The 10,487-nt window shown below is 33.5% G+C and overlaps 2 protein-coding genes across 2 annotated transcripts; one reads left to right on the top strand and one right to left on the bottom strand.

Annotated features, from left to right (window-relative positions):
• Positions 1-1,854: 1,854 nt before the first annotated feature.
• LOC115707353 (F-box only protein 13) lies at positions 1,855-4,165 on the bottom strand. Its single transcript, XM_030635287.2, has 2 exons — positions 3,654-4,165; positions 1,855-3,307 (listed from the first exon to the last, which is right to left on the bottom strand). Exon 2 carries the CDS (start codon positions 3,282-3,284, stop codon positions 2,061-2,063), a length of 1,224 nt encoding a protein of 407 aa, XP_030491147.2. The 5' UTR covers positions 3,285-3,307; positions 3,654-4,165; the 3' UTR covers positions 1,855-2,060.
• A 3,338-nt stretch (positions 4,166-7,503) lies between these two features.
• On the top strand, positions 7,504-8,337 carry LOC133031958 (uncharacterized protein At4g02000-like). Its single transcript, XM_061105758.1, has 2 exons — positions 7,504-7,714; positions 7,781-8,337. The coding sequence occupies exons 1-2, from the start codon at positions 7,504-7,506 to the stop codon at positions 8,335-8,337; spliced, it is 768 nt and encodes a 255-aa protein (XP_060961741.1).
• The last annotated feature ends 2,150 nt before the right edge of the window (positions 8,338-10,487 follow it).

The following is a 10,487-nucleotide window of genomic DNA, read 5'->3' as shown; positions in this document are numbered from 1 at the left end:
GGTATGGTCAAGCAGCTTTGATCAATATATTATGGTGAAGAACACGACTCTGATTAAACGACACGTTGTTTCTTTATACAGAAAACGACAGAGTTTTCATGTAGAAAAACCATGTACGACATGTCGTTTTGAATTACAAAAAAAAAAAACATTAAATTAATATTTTATAATAATTTTTATTTTTGGCGTTGTTTTATTCTTTTGTGTTGATTACAATGATTTTATTAATAATTTATATATTTTTTTAGCAGATAATGTATATTTTTTTTACTTTTAGGGTCAATACTATTTTGGATCATGCATTTTACAAAAGTTACAATTGGACCATCTGTTTTAATAAATGACAAAGTTGACCCTGTATTTTTCAAAATAGTACAAATAAGACCCTAAATTTATTTTTTGTCAAAATAAAATTTAATTATTATCCGATCTAAATGTGTTATGACAAAACTGTTTATATTTTTTGTATTTGTTCGTGTTAGAAATTGTCTTTAAATTGGTTATATTAAAAAAAAAAATCAAAAATTAAGCTCAAGATCCTATTTTTACTATTTTAGAAAATATAAAGTTTATTTTATTATTTAACAAAACAGAGAGTTCAATCTGTAATTTTTGTAAAACACAAATCTAATAGTATTTAATCTTATTTTTATGGTGAAAGTAAATTAATTAATCGAAACTATTACAAATTAACTTCAAAATTAGCACAAGTTAATTAGACTCTCTCAAAACTTACAACCACATTACAAAAGCTCAACAAGCTCAATAACTATCCTCTCTTTAGGAGAGGCCTTCTTGGTGGTAATCAAAGATAATCTCCCTTTAATACATCTCTGAATTATCTTCTCTACACAATCAATTATAGAACATTGTTTCTCAAAATAACAAAGGTTCTTATTGTACCATAAACAATAAACTCCTCTAGCAAATGTTGCAGACACTATCTCAAATTACTCCTCCAAACTAATTTTTAAGCGATTGCCTAACTCTTTTGGAGAAAGAGTATTCAAAAAATAAATTCGAGTGATTTAGGGCTTAGTACAAATTAACGATGTTTTGGTAGCTTAGTCATGTAGAAACTGCATTTATTTATTAGTCTAATAACATTTTATATATTTTTGTTTTAATTTTGTATGAATATTAAAATGTATTTTATTTTATGTATGTATTTTTCTAAAATGTGAGAAGCAAGAAAAAATTAAAAGAAAAATTGGGATAAATTAAAAATATTTATTTTATACAAAATAAAAATAATCAAATAGATTACAAAATAAAACTCCCCCAAAACAAAGAAATAATAAATTAATAAAGAAAAAACTTTTGATAATTGAAATTATTCTCCTTTTATACCTAATTTTCTTATGTATTATTTTTTTCCTTTTCAAAGTAAGAACAAAACTCTACTCGTGTTTGACAATTGACATATCTTTTATTATGACAAATAAAATATATAAAAAATAAAGAATAAATATTGTTTTAGACTTTATTTTACAAAAGTTATTAATTAGACTCTTTGTTTTATTAAATGACAAAATAAAATCTGTATTTTTCAAAATGGTATAAATAGTACCATAAACTGTTTTTTGTCAAAATAAAACTTAATAATAATCCGATTTAGAAATGTTACAACAAAACTAGTTATATTTTTTTTACATCTGTTCATATTAGAAATTATCTTCAAATTGGTTATATTAAAAAAAATATTGCAGAAAATTGAATTCAATTATACCTTAAAATTAATTAAAAAAAATCAGAGAATAAAATAGAAATATAACAAACAATCCAAATAAATAATAAACAAATTTATTAAAAAAAAAAAAAAACTTTCCTCATTACAATAACACTACAATCATAAAACAACCAAAGATTATAACTTTGTCTTACTATGTCAATCAAACAATCACTCTTACTAAATTCAGTTACAAGCCAATTTCAGTTGGCATCTTCTTTTTTTTTCTTCAAAGAATCTAAAATACATAACAAATTAAAATTAAATTAAATATTGTGACAATGAAAGATGTCAATTCTAAAATCTTCAACAAGTCAAATAAAATGTTTTATCAAACCAAAGCTTCAATTCTTGGCTCAAAGGAAAATGCAGACATGAAATCCACAGCTTTACCATCAACACAACACTTAGGCAACTCAATCCAATCATTGCTCACCAAATCACAAACAACATAGCTAAAAACCTCTGCATAGTTCAAACATATCAAAATCTGATCACCAGCTCCAACACAGTTTATGTCAACCTTCTTTCCATACCAGCAATGTGACAATGCTGGTGGCATAGCCGCGATTTGGAGCCAAGCTCGGGAAGCCTCGTCGTAGGACCAGACTCTTAAGCTGGCACTCTCAAAGAACTCAGACAAAAGCACAACAAACATTTTGCCTCTACATTCAACAACATCAATTGAGTATTCACAGAACACAGGTAACAATCTAGGAAACTCGAAAAATGTCTTGGTGTCGAGATTGCAGGACACAACTTTCCCTGTTGAGCTTAGGAAATAGACAATCTCTTCACCATTTTGATTTGTTGTTATGACTGATGAGTATTGCTTACATGGGCTTCTTTGCATATTGGTTGCTACTACATTCCCAGCTTTGCTTAGGAAGTAAACTGCATTGTCTTCATTGTCTGTTACTGAGTTTTCATCCTTGAATTGTTGTAATTCGATCTCTTCTTCCCACGAATTAGTATTCGAATTGAAGACTTTGAATGACAGCTTTGGTAACTCACCAAACACTAAGGTGATTTTGTTGTTGTTCATCACAATGGCATGGAGATTTTGGTTTTGTAAAGGCGAATCGAGCAATGGAACTTGGCTGCAAGAACCCGAAACTGGATTGCATAAGATGAAATCTCCAGCCAAATTTCGAAAACAGATCAAACCACCAGAGGCTGCAACAGGCATTGAGTTGTGGTTAGGACTTTTCTTAAGGAGAGTTGGTTGATTAAGCCTTTTCCATGTCTTTTCAGCTGAGTCAAACACAACCATTCTGTTGAGTTGAGGATCAACCATGAAGAACCATGGATCTCTTGATGGTATGTCTGAACAAGCAAGCTTAAAACTTTCCGAATCAGCCACTGATTTCCATCTTTTGCATACTGAAGTTAGGCGAAAAAATGTGGATGTTGGTAGCCACGAAAGGATTCTCTCAAGAACATCTTGGTTAAGATCTTCCATGGAGAAAAAATTGCTGAGAAAGCAACTGTCTTTTTCTTCAAACTTTCTCTTTCTGGTTGTTATAGAAGATGGGTTATCATCATTGAACGCCATTAACCAAAAATCAGTGAGAAAAACTGCAAAAAAAAGAAGAAAAAAAACCAGATAAAGATCTTAGCTTTACTTTACTATCACAAAAGAGGTTCTTAAATGAAACCCACTTGGAAAAAATATCAAACAAGAGGAGGACATTATACATATATATATTATATATAGATACAGATATCAGAGGAAAAATCTCACTGAAAACAAATACAGATCAGAAAGACAAGACAAGACAGAGACTACTACAAAGATTCCCACACTCAATAATGCAAATACAATTATTAGTACTAATAATGAAAACAACATCAAATTAAAGAAAAACCACAGAAGAAAACAAAAAGAAAAGAAAGCAAGAAAGATAGATAGATAGATAGATACCTGGTAGTGGGTTGGTTGGTTGGTGGTGAAGAGTACTGAAATGGAAGACAGTGAAGGGAGGAGGGGTTTACAGTGTTAACACTATAGTAAGGATTTGGTTTTTGGCTTTGGTTCTTTTAAGGAAAATGGGTGTTTGAGAATGGATTGAGTACTACAAGTAGGGTCATAAACTCACTCAAACTACACATATAAATTGACAAGCCAAATGAGAATGAAGAGAAGGAAGCAAGGTGGGAAGCTTCCTTAGTTACCAAAGCTCTTTCCTTTTTCTTTTTTCCTTTTCTTTTTAGGGAGGCGTTGACACTTTTCTTGAGACCCCTTTGGTTTGGCCTAGTGCAACTCACACACGAGGGGCTCAATCCTTTATATCAAAGAAAAAAGGAAAAGTGAGTGTATAAATGTGTAAACTTGTATATATAATATGAGATACTTCTATAATACAAATACAAATGTATCTCTATCTGTTTTGGTATTTGAGAAAAAAATTTAGTTTAATTTTTAACATCTTGCAAAATTTTGAAGGATTTAAAAAAATTTAACACGTCAAAAATAAAGTTTAAATAATTTGTTACATATGAGATTCTTTTATTTTATACGCATGTAAATTATACAGTTTAAATCTTATTTTTTGTGTGTTAAATTTTGTCTGAATGTTGAATATCTTAACTCACAATGAAAAAAATTCTCTTTTAGTTTTTCTCTAATATGTTGCTTTTCTTATACTCTTCTATATACTAAATTTTTCTCACAAAGTGAAAGTAGAGAAGAGAGAGTAGTTGACTATGTGAGTGAGTGAGTGAGTGAAAATTCTTAGGCATTGGATTCTTAAGGACCCCAAAAAATAAAAATACAAACTTCATTAATTTTCTTTAAAAAAAAAAACCAAACTTTATTAGTCACTCTCTTTTCTTTTGGCTATAACATGAAAAAAAGAGAAAGGAGAAGAATTGGGTAATACCCCACATCACACCAAAACCACATACATTTGTTAAAGTTTTCATTTTTAACATGTAATGTCAATGGGGTTTTGCTGCTGACCTTACTAAAAAGCAAAAGCAAATAAAACCCGTTTCTCTCTCTCTTCTCTTTCTCTCTCTATAATATATATTATATATATGTATGTATGTGTCTGTGGTTTTTTCTGTTCCTCGTTAAGGAATCTTGTTCTCTTGTGTGTTTCTTTTCTTTTACTCTGTCTTCTCTGTTTCAGAAAGTCAATGAGTAGAATCTTGGGTTGTACATAGCCTAAGTGAAGAAGCAGAAGAAAACACTTATTAAAGCCGTTAATTACGTTCACTTTTGATTAAATTAGTATTAATAATACTTAATAACAATAATAAAGAAATGGTAAGTACCATTTCAAATCTTGTATTTTGTAAATATTGTTAGATTGGATTTTCTCTTTTGCTAAATAGTAAAATGGACAATTTATTTTTTAAAATGATACAAAATAAAACCATAATTTTTCATCAAAGTAATACTACTTAATAATTTTGTATTACGTTTTTCTTCAAAGTTATAAAGTTATAATAATAAAAAAATTATTAAACATTAAACTCAGACATTATTTTAATCCAAACTGACATTAACACTAATAATAAATAAATGAACAAGTGTGTGTACTCTTATTATGATATGCCTTTGTTTGGATTGATGAATTAAAAAAATTTGGTTGATGACACAAAATGCAGAGATCTCGATGCCATGCAATGCTACATTAATTATACATAATAATAAATTAAATTATAATTAATTAGTAATCTATTAATATATGAATAAATTTGGGCTCAGGTCTCCAAGATTTCTAGGGTTTCCTCTTTCCCTATTTCTGAGCTAAAGTTTGAACAGAATTTGTCTTTACCAAAACCATGTAAACCAGGTTGCTCGTGTTCCCACTTTCCAACATATTATAAAAATTTATATTTTTTCAATTATTAAATAAAATAATAATAATAATAATAATAATAATAATAATAATAATAATAATAATAATAATAATAATAATAATAATAATAATGTGATATTATGGTATTATTGTCTAATTATTTCTTCTCTGGTCACAAAAGTAAGTTGCATGGAATGTTGGGAATTTTTTTTAATATTGATTTTATAGTATCTTATTTTTTAAATAATAAAAAAAACAGTGACAAATAATTATTAATTAAACAATGTATTAAGTGGCATAGAATTTTTTTTTTTTAAAAAAAATACAAATGCTAAAAAAAACATTACATGACTTTTAATTCTTTTAACAAAATGTATATTATTACATAAGCTAGTTATTTGAGTACGAGAAGAAATTAGAATAATAAATAATTATAATAATATTAATTAAGATTTTTACCTTTAAATTATATGAATATTTTACTGAGAATGATGAAAGTTTACAAGCACATTTTGTAATGAGAAGAGAATATTATTATACTATATTTGTGATTGTAGACATAGCCTAATACCTCTTCTCACAAGTTTAAATACTCCTAAAACGTATATTATATTATTTAATTTTATTGGCATTATATAGATTTGTTTATTCTTTTTCTATGATTAATCTTCGTTAAATCAAATCATCCAAAATTAAAGATGCAATTACAAGAGGTAAAGAATCCCTACTAATGATAGTCACCCTTTCTGAGAAGATCGCGCTAAAGCATGTGCAACATTATTAGCAGACCGCTTAACAAACTTAAAAGAAACATCAACAAAATCAGAAATCAAAGTCATATAATCATAAAAAATATGACCATACGGAGAGACCATATATTTTAGCTTTCGTAAATCACTAATGACTTTTAAACAATCAGACTCAACTATAACACTTGTCCATCCATTCTCTTTACTCCATGACAAAGCCTCTTTGATACCAATGGCTTCGACTATATGAAGCTGCAAATCGCCTCCCTTGGACAAAGTTCTGGCGGCCAGCACTAAACCAACAACAGTTCTAGCAATCAATCCCACTCCAGAATGCCCATGGCTAGAAACAAAGCTCCATCCACGTTGACTTTAACGAATGGAAGCTCTGGTGCAATCCATTGATCAACACCGCCCACAATCGGGCCATTCACAACAGTCACAACAAGATTTTTTCTAGCATCAAACCAGTCCACATAGTTCAGTCTAGCCACATTTAGAACCTCATTGGAGTCTTGTTGTTTGGAGTTCCACACCAACATTGCGATGCTTCCAAAATTGACCACAAGATCATTGCCGCTTCAAGACCTTCTGTTGCGTTCCATGTCTTCAAACCAACCTCAAACCAGCTTGTAAAACCATCACACCAGGTGCAACAGATGGTAGACATGACATCGGCTCCAATAACTTTGAGTAAAGCTACACCGAACAAGAACATGCAAAACTGTTTCTGGTGCCGCCAAACAGAAGGGACACCAAGGATCAATTGGGATATTTTTTGTTGAAAGTTGGAACTTTGTTGGTAGACCGTTTGTAGAGACTCTCCATAAGAAATTTAACACCTTGGGAGGAAGTTTCAAAAACATAATTACACTAAAGCATGTATATGCGGGAATAGAAACAAAAACATGTATTAAAATTGCACTAAAGCATAATTACATATAAGAAAACTTATAATAATTAGAGTAAATTAAGCTTTAAGGTTATAATTGTATATTCATAGTCAAATTTTTAACGGTTAGAGCATTTTACTAAATATTTGAAAAGTTAAAAAAAGGGTACAAAAATGTACATTAGTGATATATACAAATTATGATACCTTTATGAGGTCTGGTCTTATGACTTGGTGAGTTTGTCTCGTTGATTTTGTTTGTTACTGTTAAGGTTTTTTCTGGTTTTGACGGTGATCGTGAGGGCTGGTTGAGGTGCGGTTCTGATGGCATCCGATTATGGTACTGAGGATCTTGAGGGAAGTTTGTCGATCATCCCGCTCGAGGAGGAGGAGGAGCCAGCGGTTCAATACGATCGGCCTTTGGTTGATGATACAGAGGTCGATACTTGGTGGAGTATAGTAGGTCGATTCCTTACGGACAACCCGATCGACTTCATGGCGATGCAAAACTTGATGGCAGTGCTTTGGAAGCCAGGTATGGGTATGTATGTGAAAGATTTGGGTGGAAATAGATTTATTTTTTAATTCCATCATGAGATAGATATTCAAAGGGTCATTGATCGGAGTCCATGGACGTTCAAAAACGCTCCATTAATCTTTGAGAGGTTGAAAACCGGGGATGTTCAAAGGGCTTTGCGGTTGCATCATCTCGAAATATGGGTTCAATTGCATGATATTCGGGCGGGTTTTAAGACGGAAGGGGTGGTTTTAGATGCTGCGAATTATATCGGAAGCTTTGTTAAAACCGATGAGAATAATTTCAATGGGGTTTGGAGGGAATATCTCAGGGTTCGGGTTCGGTTCGATATCGAGAAGCCATTAAAACGGCGGATGAAGTTGCAACTAACCGGTGGTGAGTGGTTTTGGATTAATTTTCGCTATGAATTTGTGCCGACTTTTTGTTTCATTTGTGGTGTTATAGGCCACACCGATCAATATTGTTCTAGGCTCTTTATTCAACCCATTGCTTCTATCGTCAAACCGTATGGTTCCTTCATGAAGGCGGTCCCTCGAAGAACTCAATACGCCATGGGAGCTAAGTGGCTCCGATCGGCTTCAGGTGGGGCTGGGCAGTTTGGTGCGACGGCTTCTGGTTGAGGGAGTTATGGTGCGTCCTCGGTTGGTGTTGGGGGCTCTGGAGCGTCGGGGGTGGGTCTGCCAGGTGGTGGTGGAGGCGCGATGGGGGTTGTTCAACAAGACTTGGGCACCGATTTCCAGTCGAGAGGAGAGAGGAATTTTAATGCCCATGATTTTCGGGATGGGCAACAAATTGTTATTCCTAAAATGGTGGGTCAAGGATTGATGCATGGGAATAGGGATTTGATTGGTGGCCATGCAAGAATTGTGGGAGATTGTGCCGTGCATAGTAATGGAGTTGTTGGAGAGGCTAATTTAGGAAATAAAGGATTTAATGAGGTGGCATCTGATTTGGATATTGATGAGGAGGGAATGGTTTTTCTTGAAACTAAAAGAAAAAGATTGGGCCAAGAAATTAATGGTGGGCCGAATGGGCTGTTGGAGAAGGGTAGTGTAAATTTGGGCCAAGAGAAGGGAACTCACTCAAAAAACGATTTAATGGCGGACTCGTTCGATCGGGTTCGCCAATCATCATGAGTATATTGAGCTGGAATTGCCATGGGCTTGGGAACCCAGGGACGTTTCAATTCCTTAAAGATATGATTTATCAAAAGAAACCCACTTTTATTTTTCTTTGTGAAACTTTAAGTTTGAAACCTCGGTTGGAGTTACTTTCTTCTCAACTTGGGTATGAAGGAATGTTCTCGGTGGATGCGCAAGGTAGGAGTGGTGGTTTAGCTATGCTGTGGAAAGAGCAATCTGACGCTGAGGTTAGTGGTTTCTCTCAAAACCATATTGATTTGATTGTTCATCACAATGATTTGTTTGATTGGCGGCTTACAGGTATTTATGGGGAACCAAACCGGGCTCTTAGAAGGAACACTTGGAATCTTATGCGAACTTTGAAAGCAGAATCGACTCTTCCTTGGTGTATTATTGGTGATCTGAATAATGTTCTGAGTCAAGTTGATAAGCGTGGTGGGAATCCGTATCCTAATTCGCTTCTTGAAGGTTTTCAACAAGCAGTTGCCGATTGTGATTTAGTGGACTTGGAGTTATTTGGTCATCCGTTCACTTGGGAGAAGGGTAGGGATACTGATAATTTTATTGAGGTCCGGTTGGATAGAGCTCTTGCCAGTTTGGGGTGGATTGATTTATTTCCAAATTCTCGGTTGATTAATCTTCTGTTCACCACGTCTGATCACTGCCCTTTGCTTCTTGATCCTTCCTTTCGGGTTCCTTCTCGTTCTAGTAAAGCTTTCCGTTTTGAGAATGCTTGGCTTCGTGAAGAGAATTGTTTTTCCATCATTCAGGAACAATGGGGTGGTTGCACTTCTCATTATGGATAAGATTGTGGCTGTTCAGGAACCTCTGGCAACTTGGGGTCATGATTTGACGGGTAATTTTAAAGAGAGGATTCAAAGCTGCAAAAGAAGAATTGGTACTTTGAAGAATTGTTCTGATGATTCATCCCTGGTTGAGTACCGTGCTGCAAAGAAGCAACTTGCTGAGATTTATCATCAAAAAGAAATTTTTTGGCGTCAGCGGTCTAAGCAACTTTGGTTGAAAGAAGGGGACAGAAACACAAAATATTTTCATGCTGCAGCTAGTTCTCGTCGCAAAAACAATTTCATTCATCAACTGCAGAATGAGGCGGGCGATTGGGTTAAGTGGGAGTCTGGTTTACCTCAGGTAATGGTTAATTATTTCACTGATATTTTCCATTCTTTGGGGTCTCATGGTAGTGATGTGTTGGATAAAATTCAGCCTTCGATAAGTGATGACGATAATGCTATGTTGCTTCAACCGGTCTTGGAAGAGGAAGTTCGCTCAGCGGTGTTTCAAATGCACCCTGATAAGTCTCCGGGTCCTGATGGGATGACACCTGCGTTTTATCAGAAGTGCTGGCATATTGTGGGTCATGATGTGGTTCGACTTGTTCAGAATTTTTTCCGGAATAAGGTGATGCCTAAAGATCTTAATGCTACCAATCTTGTGCTTATTCCGAAGAAGAAAACGCCTGTAGTTATGGGAGATTTGAGACCCATTGCTCTGTGTAATGTGTTGTACAAAGTTATTTCTAAAGTTTTGGCTAACCGTCTCAAGGGTTTACTGTCTAAGGTGATTTCTGAGTTTCAGAGTGCTTTCATTCCGGGTCGTCTCATCTCGGA

Source organism: Cannabis sativa, chromosome X (genome assembly GCF_029168945.1).
Source record: "Cannabis sativa cultivar Pink pepper isolate KNU-18-1 chromosome X, ASM2916894v1, whole genome shotgun sequence".
Taxonomy (NCBI): Eukaryota; Viridiplantae; Streptophyta; class Magnoliopsida; order Rosales; family Cannabaceae; genus Cannabis; species Cannabis sativa.
The sequence above is the reverse complement of the archived record's forward strand: the minus strand, read 5'-3'. Positions and strand labels throughout refer to the sequence as shown.